A 22179-nucleotide genomic window follows, 5' to 3' on the forward strand; every position below is an offset into this window, starting at 1 on the left:
TTAACCCTTACATTGTTTCTCTAAACCAAAAGAAGCTAATGCTAGACTCATTCCTCAACAATACCATTGACAAATTCCTTCCCTACCAGGGGTCAATTTCAGCTTGTGTACTGTCTTTAATGACACCAATGCTGACATTAGGGTGTAACCATCCTATTCTTCCCAAAATTTCTGTCATGCCTTAGGGGAAAGCTGGGCAAAGGATGGGAGTTTGTGTAGACACACTAAAAATTTGTGCAGTTGTATGTGAGAGAGGTCTCCTCATTTTAAAGAATCTGGTATCTTCTTTGTGCTTTATACGTATTTAAATTTCTTGTCCTGTCAGTGTAATGTTTTACCATGTGCTTACGTGACTTAGGTTGCTTTTTATTTTTCACCTCCTCTTACAAGTTTCTTATCTAACAATATACATTCTTTGCTTTTTCAGAGCAGTATGCTAGAACATATGGCACTTACTCTTTAACTCCAGCTTGTTTGGGGGTCAAATGCAGATTAACAAAGATTCTTTCTTCTGGTGCATTGCTTTCTTGTGATACATACACAGCCATCATCTCTGAAACTTAGATAGGGGGAAAAAAAAAATAAAACACCATGCCAGCTACCAATGATATGGAGCCTGCAGGTTAGCAGCCATTCTAAAATATGTTAACATAATAGTTAATGACCATGCACAAGATCGTAAATATAGTGGTATGTAATTTTAATGATTATGCACCACAATAATAAGTGACAGCTGTTGAAGACAATGAAGTGTTTTTGGATTTTTTTTTTTCAAAGAAGGTAGCCAATTAATCTTGCGAATAATGTGTTCTATGGAAATAAATCAATATAATATAACCGTGCAATTAGCATATTGATGTTACTGTTGGATTGACTCTCACCTGTAGTGTTATTAACTTTTTCCAGTGTGTCACATAAAATGAAGCTCTCTTTGTTGATGAAATTATATCATATTTTTGTATATGGGCTTCAGCAACATGTTTATTGTTTTATATAAACATATAGCATGTAAAATGTCTTCCTCTACTTATCAGAGGCTGTAAATTAAGGTTGTTACATTAAACAAGAATTCATGCAAGAGACAGAACTCAAAAACCAAATAAATCTCTCATTTGTCATACCAGCTGGATGAGAACGTATAATTGTGGAAGATATAGTAATTAACTGAAGTATTCTCTATAAAAAATGCCTGGAAACTTTCTTCATCATGTTATCACTGATATGAGGAGAAATACATTGACAGACATGGTCAGTTTGTTATATGGTGCTTACGGGAGGATTCAAATGTGGAGCCAGGCAAAAGGTAAAATTTTTGTGTATGCAAGGTGCATGTCACAGTCAGGAGCTGTTTAAATGTTTGCTGCTGTTATGACAAACCTGAGCTTATTAACAAATCCTCTTGACAGTAGAGAGAACGTATTAATTAGTTTTGTGTTGAGAATAATAATAAAATGAGTGTACGCAATGACACGAATATTCATGCAGAGGCAATAGTCCATTCTTTTTGTGACACATGAATGCAAATAAGTTTGCTATTCTTGGAAGCATAATTTCATTATCTTTGGATTTCATTTTAGCATGTTCACATGTGACCTGAGTACACTTCCTGTGCGTCAGTGTATTTGCACAGAGGTGGTGCAGTGTTAAAACAACAGTTTTTTTTTTTTTTAGAGGGACTGGGTTCGTAGCCTATTGTGGCCACCCTCATTTATTTTATCCAAACATTAATGGTTAAGTCCAAATGAATACTGATAAAATGCAAAAGAGAAGGTTTCCTCTGTGACTTGTCACTGTCCTTGTCATAACAGAGCTCGTGTACTATGCATCTCGGTATGAAACATTTAGGAATCACAACGAGGAGAAGGAGAAGAAGAAGAAGAGGAAACATAAGTGTTGCATGTTAAGTTCTTTAATCTCTAGTAGTTACTTGCAATTGTGATTTTTGCATAAAAAAAAATATGAAATACAAATCCCCACCCAAATTGATGTGGTGAGGAAAAAAGGAAAGAATAGTTTACTTAGAAAGTAAGATTAGAGCAATCACATCAAGGGTAGCAGCTATTGAGACGAAGCAGGGGTTTGCGGTAAAGCTTCAGAATTTTAAGTATAAGTTTATTAATCGAGAGTAGAAAACAGTAGAAGTCTAGATCTGGGCTAGTGGTTTGCTTGTATGATTTGCGCGGGATTGTTGTCAATGTTTGAAGTGAGGTATGATGGGAAGGAAGGAGATGTATCAGCTGCTGGGTCTACGCAGCCAGTGAGAGAGCATTGAACAGACATTGTTTTTTGATGGAATATTGTCATGTTATCACATCAGTGTATTACAGCAGTTTGAAGAATAATGAAGAGTATTACCGATGTTGGATGTCTTAGTTTAGTAAAATATTTCATAGTGTGTTTGAATGAAAGTAATATATGTGACAATAAAGACTATCGATTGAATTTTTGTGAGTAAAACTGTCATATTCCAACCTAACCTAGACCTTGGGGTAAGTTACACGTCTGTTTTTCACCAAAACCAGGTTTTTTAGCATTCACTTTCATTGGCTTGGCCAACTCGCAACCAAACTGTCACATTTCAACCTCACCGTAACCTAGTAATTTGTGACACATTCAGAAAAAAATCAAATATTTGTGACAATGAAGGTTATAAATTTATTTGTTGAGCACTTCACTTGAAGCAATTTAAGCTGGTTCCAGTCTATCCACAGTCTCATAATTAATGACATAATCAGAGAAAACAGTCAAATTCTAATGACAACAGTGAAGAATGGGAGCCCATAACCGGTCGTGATAATAAATAAATTTACAACTGAAGTGGTATTTTCAACCTCTAGTGAAGAAGAGAATGGTGCCTGTTTCGACACTAAAAGTTCATTGCCCCTTTTCTCGCTTTACATGAAAGTACTTCCTAATGACAAAACTGACACATTGCCAACCTATGAGTGGTAGAGAAACACCCGTGCCGGCTGCTGGCCCTGATCTAGACTTTAGCCACAGAAAACAGTTAAGAAACACCCTTACACTTCTTACAAATTCCCTTAAAGATATCATAAATTTATCTATGTTTGCTGATGAACTATTTTAAAAATATTGAAATCTTGAGGTTTTTGTGCATGGTTTTTTACATGTCTGTTGGTCTTGATTCAGTTCCTGTTTGCTCAGCAATCATTAGTGGCTGCTCTTCTTCTGATGCTAAGTTTCTAAAAGTAGCATTATTTTACAAAAATCTTTGTGTGGGGTCATGTACTAGCATATTATGACAAAATATGTGAGGCCAAGTAAATTGAACTGCCAATACCAGATGTCAGCTATGTCTAGTAAGGCAGGAGTGTACATAACGTTATCATTATGATGATATTGAAGAAAAGACTACACTTAGTCACTGAGACTGTTGAAATAAGTATACTGATTCATGTTCACGATAACCTGAATAAGTGGTCCCAAGTCATGGTATGTAAAACACTCACAAAATGTCACTAACTACCTCCAGCCTGCATTACAACCTCCACACACTGCAGGTCAGAGGCTTCATTTGGTTCTCGGTAGACACGGCACCTTGCGTCCTTTGAAAAGAAGCAAAATCATTACTAATTGGACCTCACCACGAGTTTGTGTTGTTTGACCCATTGAACATGTGCCTATTTATGTGACACAGTGGACAATTGACTTTTGTGAGGTACCAATCCAAATGTCCCTTTCATGCAGTTCCCTTCTCAGTATTTGTTCAGAAACTGGCTGAAACGGATTTATTATTCACTGACGGCAGAAATTCTTCTTGGGTTTTGAACCAATTGCTATTCATAAAAGGTGTGACAATCATCTCTGGTCCCTGTTGGTTGGGATGTTTTTGTGATCACTGTTCTGTCATGTTACATAGCTGCGAGTAGTACACCATTCCTTGTAGACATGATGGACAGTCTGCATTGATACACCAACAAATCAAATGTAGCTCCTTTTTGCCAATCTATCATGTCTCCACATCACTCCATCTTACTATGCTCATCCCGTACAATCAACTGGGACGTGACATGACTGTCTATTTCTAACCATTGCTTCTCAGCATATTTATTCCTTAATGAAATTTTTTTTGCAAGTAATATATCTCTATTTCCAACCAATAGCTCAATTCACAGTTTCAGTACTAGAAATATGAACAATCTACATAATGACCTAAAATCACATACCTTGGACCAAAAAGGGGTCCAATATTCAGAAACACACTTTTCAATAAATTGCCAGCAATAATTAAAAACTTAGGTTCAGATGAAGCACAGTTTAAACAGAGTTTGAAAGACTGTTTGATGGGCAAATTGTTCTACTCTTTAGATGAATATCTTACTAGGGACTGTTAGACCAGATGAAATAAAAATGTTGGATTTCAGTTTTGACAGCACTAGGTCACAACAGTCAAGATTAGGTATTTTGCATATGATAAATTTATTAAACGTGCCTAACAGTGTTTCATTCTGACAGTGGATTAATTCTGTAAATATTAGCAGTTCCAGTTTACTATAATGTAGTCATATATTTTGACAGTCTTGTAACAAATGATCAGGGTAGCGGCTATAGTATTCAAATGTTTTATGTTTTTTATATTATTCATTCTAACATGTTCCACACCCATGAGAATCATCTCATTTTTGGGTCAATGGAACGAAAACTTTATATTTAATCTAATTTACCAGTACTGTACCACCCCCCACAGCCATCCAAAGCTCTTTGAAGGGGTAACTGTTATATTGTCCATCATGCACATTCCTAGTGATATTGCTGGAGTGTCATTGGGTGGAAACATTCTGTAACTAATGAATGGTGAAAGGAAATTATTTTTGTTAGCAGTGGTAACTATTTTCACTTGTAATTGTATGATCTAGAATTGTGAAAACTTGGCTTCTCATTCGTCTTCACTGTGGAGATATGGCATCATATACTCTGCTGTCTCGAAAGCTGTTAATTATAGCTTTTGCTCACGTTTGTTGTTACATAAGAAACTGTGACCTCTGTGCAGACCTCTGTGCATACATTAAGGAACTTCTCCCTTTCTGTTTGGTATTATTGTATAAAATTTAATCAATTACTTCACAAAGCAGATCTGAAAATTTCTAAAATTTTAGTATCAGATTCCTCCCAATTAATGATGTATACACCATGTTATCCACAGGATGATTTCGTTAACTAATGTGAAAGATGCAAAATGTCACAAAATGGCAGTAACATTTTTTTTTAGAATAAGTAGTTCCTGTTTAAATATGATTAAATTCAAACTCTGCTTTTACAGATATTTTCAGTTGATATATCTTTTTGCCATATTAAATGGAACACACAAATTTCATGTCTGATAGGAATTATTTGATAAGACGTATTATGGTGTCTTCCATCTAACAATCCACCTATGTTGTGAGTGATCCATCATGTATGATCACATTAAGTAGGTGCAGCATAGCAGTAAAATATCTGAGTGAAACATGTTTTCCTTTCCATCATTATCTGACAGAGTCAGTACTCAATCTCTAATGTCTATGACCATTGAGACATTCAGAACAACCTGCTTTCCCTTGGTAAACATAGGACAACAAAGTAGCAATAACCCATTCATTTAATGAATTCATGTATTATCATGACACGTGCATGGATTTCTTCTCATATGGAAATATTACCCTTTATGTTCTTGTGACACAGACTTGTGTTCAACAAATGTGGATTTGTGTTTTTGTGCTGTGTGTTATGTAACAGTAACATAAGCTCACATTTTATGTGCATTAATGTGTGCTTATAGTTTTGTGGGAGAGTAATTTTTGATGCAAGTCAGTAATGATAGTTACACATAATGATGAGCCAAACCAAAACATTATGACACTTTCCAGCTCTAGATTTAGTTGACAAACTGCCTATTGGCTTCTGTCTCGGGTTCTTCAGCCGACGTTCATCTAATTATTTTTCTGACGTTTCGCCAGCACGAGTGGCTGGCATTGTCAAAGCTTAACCCTCCATTGCCGGTGGTGAACATGGGTGAAGCTTTGACAATGCCAGCCACTCGTGCTGGCGAAACGTCAGAAAAATCATTAGATGAACGTCGGCCGAAGAACCCGAGACAGAAGCCAATAGGCAGTTTGTCAACAAGTGGCCACGAAAGCCTTAACAATTTTGTCTAGATTTAGTGCTGCCTTGTGGCATTCTGAGTGCATTACATATCAAAGAAAGTATGTAAGCAGAATAGAGACATGTGGGAAATCATTCTAGCAATGACAAGAGCTGCAAGTGGGGAAGTCCACTGACACAAGAAACATGAGCAAAGGGCAGATTTTTATGCCCATTGCCTGGGAATAGACATCTCAGAAACAGTGAAGCCTTTCAGCTGTTGCTTGAGATATGGCATCATATAATCTACTGTCTCTAAAGCTGTTAATAACTTTCGTTGGAATCAATGGAAAGTAGTTGAAAAATGAAGAAAGCACTAGTAGATGGCAGTGTGTTGGATGTCCACAATTTTCTTGCTCTGCAAAGCAAGATAGCTGGTTACATGTGGCAGATGAGATGCTGGTGGAGCTGCACGTATTTCGGAGCACACCACGCAGTACACATTGTTCAACATTGGGCTCTACAGATGACGATGCCTCTGTGTTCCTGTATTGACTCAGTAATGTCATCAATTATGATTGCTGTGGGCATGGGAGCATTGTAATTGGACTCTGGCTTGATGGAAATGTGTTGGCTGGTCAGGTAAATTACTTTTCTTGTTATACCAGGTCAGTGGTCATATCTGGACAGGTTGTCATTCATGCAAACGAATGTTCAAAACATGCACTGTGTCTCAGATGCAGACTGGTGTGGGCAATATTATGGTTCGGGGGGCGTTCACCTGGGTTGCATGGAATCTGTGGTAGTAAGTGAAAGCACTGTGGTGGCCGTGGACTACATGAACAGTGTTGCAGGCCACCTACATCCCTTCATGCTAGATGTCTTCCCCAATAGCTGTACTGTCTTCTAGCAGGATAACTGTCTGTGACACAAGGCCAGAATCATGCTGCAGTGGTCTGTTGTGAACTCATATTGATATGTTTGACAATTAATGTACCTGATATGAGCCTGATACAAGACCTGTGGGACACTATCAGGCATTGCCACCACACGCACAAACCAGTGGTTTGTAACTTATGAGAATTGTGTAACTTGTGTGTCAACATCTAGTGCCAAATACCTCCGGAAACCGACCAAGTAGTTGCTGCCTTACTGCATTACAAAGATGGACCTACATGCTATGATGCAGTTGATCATAATGTTCTGGCTCATCAGTGGATACTTGTGTATGCCACCTACTGCTAATTAGAAGTTTCTTTAGGACTGATACTTATTTCAAGTGTTTTAATAGTTAAAGAGATTAATTAATTTTGTAGTTTGTGTGTATGAAGATGCGAGATTGAATGGCTGATGCAGTTTGAACAAAACAACACAAATGCACATCCATCACTTCAGTATAGTTGCTGCGGCAGGAGGTGAGAGAGAGAGAGAAAGAGAGAGAGAGAGAGAGAGAGAGAGAGAGAAGGGGGTGGAGGACAGGGGCGTGCTCCTGCCATGATGAACTAGATAGTTGCAGTATGTCATGGGACTGGGACACCATCACACCTCGTAATGGATGCTGCTGTGACACCTCACCACAGGATGTAATAGATGCGTAAATCAGTTTGTTTGTCGTGAGACTGTCAGTGCTGGAGAGGTAATCCAAACAGTGGATTTTTCACATGCCTCTCTGTCAGGGATGTAGTGTGAGTACCTTGATTTGGGGAAAATTACTGCCACCGAGAGTCAGCTGCTATGGATGTTGATGACAAGTCAGTGTCACCTGTCACTGTGCATAGGTGTGCCACAGCACAACAAATCACTTGCAAATACATTGCTGGCTAGCAAAAATGGGGTATCAGCCACGCCATCCAGAATCATTCTCTTGATATGGAGTACAGAAACCACTATCCAACTTGTGTACCACTATGCATTGCACTTCTCAGGACAGAGGACTTGATGCAGGAACAATGACATTGAATTCTCAAAGGTTATCTGCACTAATGAGATGGTAATAGTAACATTGGTGAAGCTTTCAACCCACATAAAAATGCACATTTTATAGACTTTCTCATTCATATAACAGATTGAACATAGGTTGTTAACTTGCAACACTACATTCCACTTCATTATCTGTCTAATGTAAATTCAAAATACAGAAGTCGGAGTTACAGATTAATGATGACACAGAAATATGGCACTTATCAGCCAAGTACAAGGTTTTGTTCACCTGTAAACAGACTAACAACAGAAATGGAGGTAACCAATGGAAAACTATCTTCCAGGACAGCTAGATTTTTTACTGGGACAAAAATTCATTGTGAATGAAAGAATGCGGAAAGACAAAATGTTTACAGGGCTCTCTGATTGTGAAATGAGATCTACATGTATACTTTGTGTTTAGTCTTGCAGTGTACTGTTTTGAAGGTTTGCATACCATGAACATTCCTTTTATGTCCTGCCCTGCTCTCAGTCGTGCTGAATTCTGATGCACTCATTTAGTCTAGCCACTAGTTCAATCTGATGGCTACCACCTACCCCTTCCCTTCCCAACCCAATGTAGGCAAACTGATCCCATTGCCTCACACCTGAGCAACCTGTCTTCCATCGTCCTCATTCTCCCCCCGCCCTCCTGTCCCCACCATATCCACCATGAACATTCTTTTTATGTCCTTCCCTGTTCTCAGTCGTGCTGAATTCTGATGCACTCATTTAGTCTAGCCACTAGTTCAATCTGATGGCTACCACCTACCCCTTCCCTTCCCAACCCAATGCAGGCAACCTGATCCCATTGCCTCACACCTGAGCAACCTGTCTTCCATCGTCCTCATGCTCTCCCCCCCCCCCCTCCTTTCTGTCCCCACCATATCCTCTGACCTGTTCTCACCCACCCCATATTCATTCATCACTGAGCAAGATGGCGCAGTGGTTAGCACACTGGACTCGGATTCGAGAGGACAACGGTTCAAACCCACGTCCGGCCATCCTGATTTAGGTTTTTCATGATTTCCCTAAATCATTTCAGGAAAATGCTGGGATGGTTCCTTTGAAAGGGCATGGCCGAATTCTTCCCTAATCAGATGAGGCCGATAACCTCACTGTTTGGTCCCTTCTCCCAAATCAACCACCAACCCATATTAATTCACCCTTCTACATCTCGCCACCATCCTCTGTACTCCCTATCCTCGAACCCAGTGCTCCCTGCTCTGTTGAATGACATGATTGAAAAACAGATTGCTACTTGTTTCATTATGTTCTAGGTTTATTACCCTTGAAAATGTGCAAATTATTCCTGTTAAAAATGCAGCATTCAGACAATTTAAGAAATACTTTCAATTGTTTCACCTTCTATATGAACTAGGTTTAGAAAATCTCTTTCACAAGGAAGGTAGTTTTAAATTTCATATGACATATTTTTAAAGCACATAATATGTGGGCCATATTACATCAGACCTGAAATTTGTGATGTGAAGTGTGACATGGCAGTGATGTAAGATTAGGACCTAGGGAATGGGCTTCAGTCAAAATTTATTAATGTCTTGTAGCTAATTTTACAAGACTGGGATACATGAATAGATTCTAGAAATTAACAGACTAAGCAATATTTTCATTAGAATTTTCAGGGTTGTGTCTAAGTGTAAGACACCACTGGGAAATAAGTTTCTGTTAGTATTCGAACTAAAAGTAAACTAGGGGTATCTGTTAAGTTTTAAAATTTTACAGAATGTCCTTCAGCTAATTTGTAAAAGGAAGAGGACATTATTCTAACTTAGACTGAAGAATCAAAAATAGTGTTAGAAAATAAGTTTGATGGAACACTTTTATTGCATTTTTTATTGTGTTCTTTTTTCCTAATTTATTTTGAAAGGTGTTGTGATTTTTTGTCAAGGGTTTCCTTTTTTGTATTTCATTTTAGCTTTTTAATATTTATTGGCTCCTTCACTGATAAGAGCAAGCTATACTGTAAAATCAATATGTTATAAACAAATACTAACTTTTATTTTCAGCGGACTGTCGCAGTGTGACAGACAGTGTCGGAAGTCATAGTGACCTGTCTGTGCACACTGCATCGACAGCACAGACACAGTTGCAGCGTCCACGTATGGATGTTGTTTGTGTAATTGACTTGCATCAACCAGACTATCTGGCTCATAGAAAGAGAGCTCTAGAAGAAGTCCGCCAAGCGTGTGCTCTAGTTAATGCTGCTATGAACCATATACAGGTAATTGCACAAAATAACAAAACACACACACACACACACACACACACACACACACACACATATATATATATATATATATATATATATATATATATATAATCTTTCCTCTCCCACATCCACACCGGCTGTTCAGAGCATCCTCCTACAGGCCAACCGTAAATTAGAACAGCATGCCACCCTCCACCTCAAAAAACTATCCAATCTCCTGGTTTCCCACCTCCGGAAAGGCAACTCACTCACCCTTCACAACCTTTCCAGCAAACCTCAACCACCTCTCATTGCACACAAACCCAGTCTCTCCCATCTACTCAATCTCCCACTTCCAGCTCCACTCCCTCCAAAACCTCAAAATTCCTTTCAACACAATCTGGAACCACAACACCCTAATTCAGTAGTTAACCTTTCCTCCAAACCTCTCTCCCAATCTGAAACCTCTGTCCTATCCAAAGGCCTCACCTTCAGCCCCACTCCCAGATTCAACCAAACAGCCCTCGTCAAAGATTTACTGTCCTACACCCGTACTCTCTGCTGGAAATATCACTTTGCCACGAAGAAAAATGATCCTAATCCTACTCCTAATGATCCAACTCCCCAAGACACCATCCAAATTGAACCCTGCCTGGAACAGTTCCGTCCTCCGTCACAGCGGGACCCACCTCCTCTTCCTCAAAATCACCCTCTCCAAACCTTCCAGGAATTTCTGACTTCCAGCCTTGCATCTCAATCCTTCTTAAAAAACCTTAATCCTACACCCAACATCACCACTGCTGAAGCCCAGGCTATCCGTGATCTGAAGGCTGACCGATCCATCGTCATTCTTCCGGCGGACAAGGGTTCCACGACCGTGGTACTTGATCGTCGGGAGTATGTGGCTGAGGGACTGCGTCAGCTTTCAGACAACACCACATACAAAGTTTGCCAAGGTAACCCCATTCCCGATGTCCAGGCGGAGCTTCAAGGAATCCTCAGAACCTTAGGCCCCCTGCAAAACCTTTCACCTGACTCCATCAACCTCCTGACCCCACCGACACCCCGCACCCCAACCTTCTACCTTCTTCCTAAAATCCACAAACCCAATCATCCCGGCCGCCCCATTGTAGCTGGTTACCAAGCCCCCACAGAACGTATCTCTGCCTACGTAGATCAACACCTTCAACCCATTACATGCAGTCTCCCATCCTTCATCAAAGACACCAACCACTTCCTTGAACGCCTGGAATCCTTACCCAGTCTGTTACCCCCGGAAACCATCCTTGTAACCATTGATGCCACTTCATTATACACAAATATTCCGCACGTCCAGGGCCTCGCTGCGATGGAGCATTTCCTTTCACGCCGATCACCTGCCACCCTACCTAAAACCTCTTTCCTCATTACCTTAGCCAGCTTCATCCTGACACACAACTTCTTCACTTTTGAAGGCCAGACATACCAACAATTAAAGGGAACAGCCATGGGTACCAGGATGGCCCCCTCGTACGCCAACCTATTCATGGGTCGCTTAGAGGAAGCCTTCTTGGTTACCCAGGTCTGCCAACCCAAAGTTTGGTACAGATTTATTGATGACATCTTCGTGATCTGGACTCACAGTGAAGAAGAACTCCAGAATTTCCTCTCCAACCTCAACTCCTTTGGTTCCATCAGATTCACCTGGTCCTACTCCAAATCCCATGCCACTTTCCTTGACGTTGACCTCCACCTGTCCAATGGCCAACTTCACACGTCCGTCCACATCAAACCCACCAACAAGCAACAGTACCTCCATTATGACAGCTGCCACCCATTCCACATCAAACGGTCCCTTCCCTACAGCCTAGGTCTTCGTGGCAAACGAATCTGCTCCAGTCCGGAATCCCTGAAACATTACACCAACAACCTGACAACAGCTTTCGCATCCCGCAACTACCCTCCCGGCCTGGTACAGAAGCAAATAACCAGAGCCACTTCCTCATCCCCTCAAACCCAGAATCCCCCACAGAAGAACCACAAAAGTGCCCCACTTGTGACAGGATACTTTCCGGGACTGGACCAGACTCTGAATGTGGCTCTCCAGCAGGGATACGACTTCCTCAAATCCTGCCCTGAAATGAGATCCATCCTTCATGAAATCCTCCCCACTCCGCCAAGAGTGTCTTTCCGCCGTCCACCTAACCTTCGTAACCTGTTAGTTCATCCCTATGAAATCCCCAAACCACCTTCCCTACCCTCTGGCTCCTATCCTTGTAACCGCCCCCGGTGCAAAACCTGTCCCATGCACCCTCCCACCACCACCTACTCCAGTCCTGTAACCCGGAAGGTGTACACGATCAAAGGCAGAGCCACGTGTGAAAGCACCCACGTGATTTACCAACTGACCTGCCTACACTGTGATGCATTCTATGTGGGAATGACCAGCAACAAACTGTCCATTCGCATGAATGGACACAGGCAGACAGTGTTTGTTGGTAATGAGGATCACCCTGTGGCTAAACATGCCTTGGTGCACAGCCAGCACATCTTGGCACAGTGTTACACCGTCCGGGTTATCTGGACACTTCCCACCAACACCAACCTATCCGAACTCCGGAGATGGGAACTTGCCCTTCAGTATATCCTCTCTTCTCGTTATCCGCCAGGCCTCAATCTCCGCTAATTTCCAGTTGCCGCCACTCATACCTTACCTGTCTCTCAACAACTTCTTTGCCTCTACTCTTCCACCTCGACTGACATCTCTGCCCAAACTCTTTGTCTTTAAATATGTCTGCTTGTGTCTGTATGTGTGGATGGATATGTGTGTGTGTGCGAGTGTATACCTGTCCTTTTTTCCCCCTAAGGTAAGTCTTTCCGCTCCCGGGATTGGAATGACTCCTTACCCTCTCCCTTAAAACCCACATCCTTTCGTCTTTCCCTCTCCTTCCCTCTTTCCTGATGAGGCAACAGTTTGTTGCGAAAGCTTGAATTTTGTGTGTATATTTGTGTTTGTTTGTGTGTCTATCGACCTGCCAGCGCTTTTGTTTGGTAAGTCTCATCATCTTTCTTTTTAGATATATTTTTTCCACGTGGAATGTTTCCCTCTGTTATATATATATATATATATATATATATATATATATATATATATATATATATATATATAAATAATCCCATTCCTGATGTCCAGGCGGAGCTGCAGGGAATCCTCAGCACCTTAGGCCCCCTACAAAACCTTTCACCTGATTCCATCAACCTCCTGACCCCACCAACACCCCGCACCCCTACCTTCTACCTTCTTCCTAAAATTCACAAACCCAATCATCCCGGCTGTCCCATTGTAGCTGGCTACCAAGCCCCCACAGAACGTATCTCTGCCTACGTAGATCAACACCTTCAACCCATTACATGCAGTCTCCCATCCTTCATCAAAGACACCAACCACTTTCTTGAACGCCTGGAATCCCTACCCAGTCTGTTACCGCCGGAAACCATCCTTGTAACCATTGATGCCACTTCCTTATACACAAATATTCTGCACGTCCAGGGCCTCGCTGCGATGGAGCACTTCCTTTCACGCCGATCACCTGCCACCCTACCAAAAACCTCTTTCCTCATTACCTTAGCCAGCTTCATTCTGACCCACAACTTCTTCACTTTCGAAGGCCATACATACCAACAATTAAAGGGAACAGCCATGGGTACCAGGATGGCCCCCTCGTACGCCAACCTATTCATGGGTCGCTTAGAGGAAGCCTTCTTGGTTACCCAGGCCTGCCAACCCAAAGTTTGGTACAGATTTATTGATGACATCTTCATGATCTGGACTCTCAGTGAAGAAGAACTCCAGAATTTCCTCTCCAACCTCAACTCCTTTGATTCCATCAGATTCACCTGGTCCTACTCCAAATCCCATGCCACTTTCCTTGACGTTGACCTCCACCTGTCCAATGGCCAGCTTCACACGTTCGTCCACATCAAACCCACCAACAAGCAACAGTACATCCATTATGACAGCTGCCACCCATTCCACATCAAACGGTCCCTTCCCTACAGCCTAGGTCTTCGTGGCAAACGAATCTGCTCCAGTCCGGAATCCCTGAACCATTACACCAACAACCTGAAAACAGCTTTCGCATCCCGCAACTACCCTCCCGACCTGGTACAGAAGCAAATAACCAGAGCCACTTCCTCATCTCCTCAAACCCAGAACCTCCCACAGAAGAACCCCAAAAGTGCCCCACTTGTGACAGGATACTTTCCGCGACTGGATCAGACTCTGGATGTGGCTCTCCAGCAAGGATACGACTTCCTCAAATCCTGCCCTGAAATGAGATCCATCCTTCATGAAATCCTCCCCACTCCACCAAGAGTGTCTTTCCGCCGCCCACCTAAACTTCGTAACCTCTTAGTTCATCCCTATGAAATCCCCAAACCACCTTCCCTACCCTCTGGCTCCTACCCTTGTAACCGCCCCCGATGTAAAACCTGTCCCATGCACCCTCCCACCACCACCACCTACTCCAGTCTTGTAACCCAGAAGGTGTACATGATCAAAGGCAGAGCCACGTGTGAAAGCACCCACGTGATTTACCAACTGACCTGCCTACACTGTGAAGCTTTCTATGTGGGAATGACCAGCAACAAACTGTCCATTTGCATGAATGGACACAGGCAGTGTTTGTTGGTAATGAGGATCACCCTGTGGCTAAACATGCCTTGGTGCACGGCCAGCACATCTCGGCACAGTGTTACACCGTCCGGGTTATCTGGATACTCCCCACTAACACCAACCTGTCAGAACTCCGGAGATGGGAACTTGCCCTTCAGTATATCCTCTCTTCTCGTTATCCGCCAGGCCTCAATCTCCGCTAATTTCAATTTGCCGCCGCTCATACCTCACCTGTCTTTCAACAACATCTTTGCCTCTGTACTTCTGCCTTGACTGACATCTCTGCCCAAACTCTTTGCCTTTACAAATGTCTGCTTGTGTCTGTGCATGTGCGGATGGATATGTGTGTGTGTGTGTGCGCGAGTGTATACCTGTCCTTTTTTCCCCCTAAGGTAAGTCTTTCCGCTCCCAGGATTGGAATGACTCCTTACCCTCTCCCTTAAAACCCACATCCTTTCGTCTTTCGCTCTCCTTCCCTGTTTCCTGATGAAGCAACCGTTTGTTGTGAAAGCTTGAATTTCGTGTGTATGTTTGTGTATGTTTGTGTTTGTTTGTGTGTCTATCGACCTGCCAGCACTTTCGTTCGGTATATATATATATATATATATATATATATATATATATATATATATATATATATATATATATATATATAAAAACAAAGATGATGTGACTTACTGAACGAAAGTGGATATGTGTGTGTGTGTGCGAGTGTATACCCGTCCTTTTTTCCCCCCAAGGTAAGTCTTTCCGCTCCCGGGATTGGAATGACTCCTTACCCTCTCCCTTAAAACCCACATCCTTTCGTCTTTCCCTCTCCTTCCCTCTTTCCTGATGAGGCAACAGTTTGTTGCGAAAGCTTGAATTTTGTGTGTATGTTTTTTGTGTTTGTTTGTTTGTCTGTCGACCTGCCAGCACTTTCATTTGGTAAGTCACATCACCTTTGTGTGTGTATATATATATATATATATAATCCTTGAGACAGAAAAGTTTCCATTCACAGATTAGAAACTCAGTTGTGAACACATTGTTCGAAAATAGTCTTGAGCAGTTCGTTCAACGACTCACAAGCAATGGAAATATTTTAAACCTCATGAAAAATCAGTTGGGCAGGAGGACTGTACAGCTGTACCTTGGTTTGATCGTCACACAGACTCCAGTAAGCTAGGTGTAGAAATAGGCTTCCCTGGCATATGAGAAGCAGCCAAAAGAGTTGAAAACAAATAAATGGGTGGGTTCGGATAGAATCCCAGTTCAGTTTTATAGAGAGTACTCCTCGGCACTGACTCCTTACTTAGCTTGCATTTATCATGATTCTATCACTCATAGCCAAGTTCCAAACAGCTAAACAAACAAAAAAAATAAAAAAAACTTTGCTGCAGTATTTTTGAGTGTATTTTTGTTTGAATATGATAAAAATCCTTGAGACAGAAAAGTTTCCATTCACAGATTAGAAACTTTCGCTTGTGCAAAACTCAGCTTGACCTTTCTCGCACAATATCTGTGAACCATATATGGAGGACAACAGCAGATTCCATATTCCTAGATCTCTGGAAAGTTTTTAAAATGGTGCTCCACTGCAGACTGTTAACAAAGGCCTATGCATGTGGAATCAGTTCTCAGATTTGTGAGTGGCTTAAAGACTCTCTAAGTAATCAAACCCTGTACTTCGTCCTGTATGGTGAGTGTCATCAGAGATAAGGGTGTTTTGCTTCTTCTCTCAGTAACGACATTCTTTTCATCAGCAGGAATAAAATTATTTGATGAAAATACAGTGCTTAATAAAGTGAAATTGTTCAATATTTGTTATTATCTCATTGTGGACAGGTTGATCTTTCGTAAATGAAACAACTGTGGGTTATTATATCACAAAAATTCTGTAAAGGCCCACACTCATCCATAAGAAAATCTCACTTTGACTAACTGCAGTGCTCTATGAGCTGTCATAGCCATAGTCCATAGTATTACTAAGCGTACTTACATTGATACTATTTAAATGTTGTAAGTATGTGACAGGTTGGTGGAATTGTATGATCAATATTTAAAAAATCCAGCAGTGAGAACATCTGAAGAGGAGCAGTTCTGATATGGGTCACAGTATTTAGCTGATTCTTCAGTTGTGATGGACCAAGAAATCTGTGCATTGAACATTTGTTTGGTAATGCAATATTGATGATCTAAGGACCATTAGCCTACTCTGTTAGTAAAGCTTAAATTTTTAGAGCTGTTTCATTGTTCCTGTCTGGTATTTAACTCCATTTCTGTGTCATGTCCTTTTTGTAATATTGTTGTTATACCTGTTAAACCAATGATAAAACTGTGTGTGTGTGTTGGAGGGGGGGGGGGATAATGAGGGTTAGTTTTCTTTTAGACAAATTTTTTTGTACCCATTCCTACTTCAGCTCTATTTACCAATTTGTAATTATTTCTTAACTGTACTTTCTTTTCTAGTTTGAAAAACTGGATTTTGGTGAAACAAATGTGTTGGATACATTTTATAATGCTGATGTGGCAGTCGTGGATCTGTCAGTACAGATTCAGCAGAGTTCTCTCTTCTATCATTTGGGAGTCCGTGAAAGCTTTGGGATGAAGGAGAATATATTACTATATAATGACTTCGATACAGAGGCAACTTTAAGACTGAAGGTAAGGTGTAGTATGTGAAGTACTGTAAAACGTAAATAGATGTTGCAATAAGAAATATTTCACTTTCTTATTTGGCACATGAGTAGGACTCAGGCATGTATTTGAACCAATGGATAAGGGTGAACCAAATGAAAATTAGACAGAGGGAGAAAAGTAAGTAAATTGTTTTTATTTCAAAAGTAATTACCATAACTGTGAATAAGTTTATCCCATTGTGAGATGGTCAGTGCCTTCATGAAAAATTGTTTGTCATTGCCTACAGAACCATGAGTGTACTCTTGCGATGCGCCTCTTCAGCTACAAATATCTTTCTTTAGGGCTCCAAACGAGTGGAAATCACATTGCAAAAGATTGGGACTATATGGCAAATGTGTAAAGGTTTCCCAGTGAAAATTGTGCAACACAGTCAAAACAACCAGGACAGTGTGCGGACTGGCATTATCCTGCAACAGAATGTTGCCATCTGTCAACATTCCTGGGCATGCTTCAATTTTTGCAAAGTGTTTACATATCATTGGGCATTAATTATGGCACCTTGTTCCAGAAAGTGAGTGAGCAGTGGGTCCTTGTAATCAAAGAAAAAGGTCATCATGGCTTTCCTGGAGCTGGAGTGCTTGTTGTTTTGACTGCACTGCAGTAGTTCCACTAGGAATTCCTTACACATCCTTCATTCAGTTCTGATCTCTCCCCGTGCAATTTCCAGATTTTTAGAGCCCTTAAGAAAGATTTTTGTGGCTTTCAGATTGCTTCAGGCGAGGAGGTAAACACCTGGGTACACTCCTGGTTTGGTAGACAACTGCAGACATTTTTCTGTGAAGGCGTTCGCCATGGTGCCTCACAGTGGAAAAATGTATTAACAGTTATGGCAATTACTTTTGAAATAATGAACAGTTTACTTACTTTTCTCTCTCTGTTCGCTCCACATATACATTAAAAGGTGACCTGCAGATCCATTAAGAGTCAATATATTAGTGGGTGCACTATAAGTCATTTAGGCATAGCAATGTGGTTATAGAAAGTGACGGAGGACAGCCTATGTTGACCAAAAGTTGTGGTAGTTGACTTGTTGCTTCATACAAAAGTTGTGGTAGTTGAATTGCTGCTTCATCTCTCTTTGGACAGCCAAAGAAGATGAGGTTGGCGTTCCTGTATTTACCACAGTAACATAGAGAAGATGCCACCAAGCCAATATGATGTTGGTGTTTCCCGCAGCAGCTATGATTGAAAGTGAGGTTGTTATAATGTTTTTTAATCTTTTGGAGCATTGATGCTTCGCATGCCAGAAGTTAATAACCAGTACTTGATTAATCTTCACATATCTGGTGCCTTTGTATTTGAATGACTCTTGCCATTATGCATTCCGCTTGTCTCTGAGTACTGCTTTGAGGATATTTAAAAGATCTGCTGTTGGTATTTTACCTCTCTCCATTGTTGCTTTGGGGTATCAGTCTGCTGATTTCCACTGCTGAGCTTCAATGTGAGATTCATAGTATTGTATGTCACTGGACGATTGTTTTGTCCACTGTAGAGGTAGCTCAGTAATTCAAGTGCTGATCTGAAATAAGAGAGGATAACGATCTGATCAGAAAGATGTTTCTCGGCATAAAGAAGTGCTTGTTTAGCCACAAGCTCAACTTTCATTCGGGAGGACGATGGTTCAATCCCGCATCCGGCCCTCCTGATTTAGGTTTTCCGTGATTTCCCTAAATCACTCCAGGAAAATGCCGGGATGGTTCCTCTGAAAGGGCACGGCCGACTTCCTTCCCCATCCTTCCCTAATCCGATGAGACCGATGACCATGCTGTCTGGTCTCCTTCCCCAAAACTACCAACCAATCAACTGTCATAATAATAATTTCCTCGTACAGCATGACGTTTTAACTGCTCTGATAGGTGATAGCCCAGTATGCGCACCCACATTCATCTCTTTTTTTCAAAGTGTTGGTCTAGATGACCCTTGAATTTTTATGATTAGATATATACTAATTCAAAACACAGTCATTTGAATAACCATAGCCAAAGTCAGGATTGTATGGGCTGGGACCATTTTAATAAAAAGTTCCTACTTAAGTATTTGTGACGTGTTATGGCTCTGTGGCCAGCACTAAGAGAGCATTACTTGCATTAGATTTCATTGCTCTTGGAAACATTTTAAGTGCTTTATACTGATATTTATCGAGCCATCTGAGACGTGCCCAGGTATGGAAGTGATGGTATGTATTGTTCCTTCCAGTTCTGAATACAAACATGCTTTGTGAGCAATGTCCTCAGAGTGGTGCAATCTCTTTCATTAAAATCTTATTATACGGTGACACAACACCAAATATGAGTATATTATGGTGCAATGCTAGAATTACATTCTAGTGACAAATGATAATTTTTTCATCTTTTACTCCACTGTCACTCACAGTAATCAAATTAGAGTAGATAATAATTTTTTGGTCAGCTTTACAATTAGGCCTTTCATCTTTATATGGTTCTTTCTGTCAAGGTCCCCCCCCCCTCTCCCCCCTTTCTTTTAGTTAGTTAGTTGTACTCTCACATACCTTTGAACAGGAAAATGATGTCTCTAAGGGATCTATGATAAGTATGGTAGTCTGCTATAGCAATCAGTTGTATTACATCTGACGTTATGACACCTGTCTAATCTTCATCATTTGTGGATGACTTCACTATGTTCTCTCCTTTCCCAAGTTTTGAAACAATAGCTCATCAATTTTGACTGATGATTGGGTGATAGGTGTGGCAAGATAGGACAGGTTTCAAATTGTCAGAGGAATGTGTGTGTCTATTTCAAGTATGTCAGTCACTTTATTTTTGTATCTTTTTTAGGGGTAGGAGAGGTTATCAGTCCTCTGGCGAGTTTGATGATACCCCTGGTCCGCCAATCTCATCTCAGAGTAGCAAATCACCCAGGATTGTTACTTGTCCTATATATTCCAGTCTCTGCCTTCCTCTACAAGTTTTGCCCCTTGTGGGTCACTCTTAGTACCCGGACATTATTCTGTGATGTTGTGACACATGTCCTAATATCATGTCCCTTCTGCTGGTTGGTTTGTGTGTGTGTGTGTGTGTGTGTGTGTGTGTGTGTGTGTGTGTGTGTGTGATGATTGTATTTCTTTCCCCACCATTTATGTGGAGAAACTCATTTCTTACCTTATCAGCCTACTTAATTTTCAGCATCCTTTTGTAAAATCACATTCAAATACTTTGTTTCTGTTCTTTTCTAGTTTTCTCAGTCTTCTGTACAATGCTGTACATTCTCAGAAAGTTTGATACTAGTGGAATTCTTTTTATTGAGGAATGCACTCCTTGCTTGTGCCAGTTTGTTTCTTTTTCCTCCATGCCTTGTTTTGCTTCCAAGAAAGCAGAACACTGTCACTTTATCTACTATGAGTTCCCTAATTTTGACATTACATTTGTCGCATATGCTACTGCTGTTACTCCTTAATAGTGCAATCTTTCTCTGATTTACGCGCAGTAGGTGATACAGCTTCCCCCATGAACCATGGACCTTGCCGTTGGTGGGGAGGCTTGCGTGCCTCAGCGATACAGATGGCCGTACTGTAGGTGCAACCACAACGGAGGGGTATCTGTTGAGAGGCCAGACAAACATGTGGTTCCTGAAGAGGGGCAGCAGCCTTTTCAGTAGTTGCAGGGGCAACAGTCTGGATGATTGACTGATCTGGCCTTGTAACATTAACCAAAACGGCCTTGCTGTGCTGGTACTGCGAACGGCTGAAAGCAAGGGGAAACTACAGCCGTAATTTTTCCCGAGGACATGCAGCTTTACTGTATGATTAAATGATGATGGCGTCCTCTTGGGTAAAATATTCCGGAGGTAAAATAGTCCCCCATTCGGATCTCCGGGCGGGGACTACTCAAGAGGACGTTGTTATCAGGAGAAAGAAAACTGGCATTCTACGGATCGGAGCGTGGAATGTCAGATCCCTTAATCGGGCAGGTAGGTTAGAAAATTTAAAAAGGGAAATGGATAGGTTAAAGTTAGATATAGTGGGAATTAGTGAAGTTCGGTGGCAGGAGGAACAAGACTTTTGGTCAGGTGATTACAGGGTTATAAATACAAAATCAAATAGGGGTAATGCAGGAGTAGGTTTAATAATGAATAAAAAAATAGGAGTGCGGGTTAGCTACTACAAACAGCATAGTGAACGCATTATTGTGGCCAAGATAGACACAAAGCCCATGCCTACTACAGTAGTACAAGTTTATATGCCAACTAGCTCTGCAGATGATGAAGAAATTGATGAAATGTATGACGAGATAAAAGAAATTATTCACGTATTGAAGGGAGACGAAAATTTAATAGTCATGGGTGACTGGAATTCGTCAGTAGGAAAAGGGAGAGAAGGAAACATAGTAGGTGAATATGGTGTGGGGGGAAGAAATGAAAGAGGAAGCCGCCTTGTAGAATTTTGCACAGAGCATAACTTAATCATAGCTAACACTTGGTTCAAGAATCATAAAAGAAGGTTGTATACCTGGAAGAATCCTGGAGATACTAATAGGTATCAGATAGATTATATAATGGTAAGACAGAGATTTAGGAACCAGGTTTTAAATTGTAAGACATTTCCAGGGGCAGATGTGGATTCTGACCACAATCTATT

At 41.1% G+C, this 22179-nt stretch overlaps 1 protein-coding gene across 1 annotated transcript in view; it reads left to right on the top strand.

The window, feature by feature from the left end:
- The first annotated feature begins 608 nt into the window (after positions 1-608).
- The window catches only part of LOC126246203 (mitogen-activated protein kinase kinase kinase 15), a 188760-nt gene continuing 167189 nt past the window's right edge, over positions 609-22179 (top strand). Inside the window, exons 1-3 of the mRNA XM_049948376.1 lie at positions 609-622; positions 10068-10282; positions 17355-17549. Of these exons, the coding sequence (XP_049804333.1) occupies positions 610-622; positions 10068-10282; positions 17355-17549 (423 nt within the window). The 5' untranslated portion in view covers position 609. The remainder of the gene's footprint in view (positions 623-10067; positions 10283-17354; positions 17550-22179) is intronic.

This window comes from Schistocerca nitens, chromosome 1, assembly GCF_023898315.1.
Source record: "Schistocerca nitens isolate TAMUIC-IGC-003100 chromosome 1, iqSchNite1.1, whole genome shotgun sequence".
NCBI classification, from domain to species: Eukaryota; Metazoa; Arthropoda; class Insecta; order Orthoptera; family Acrididae; genus Schistocerca; species Schistocerca nitens.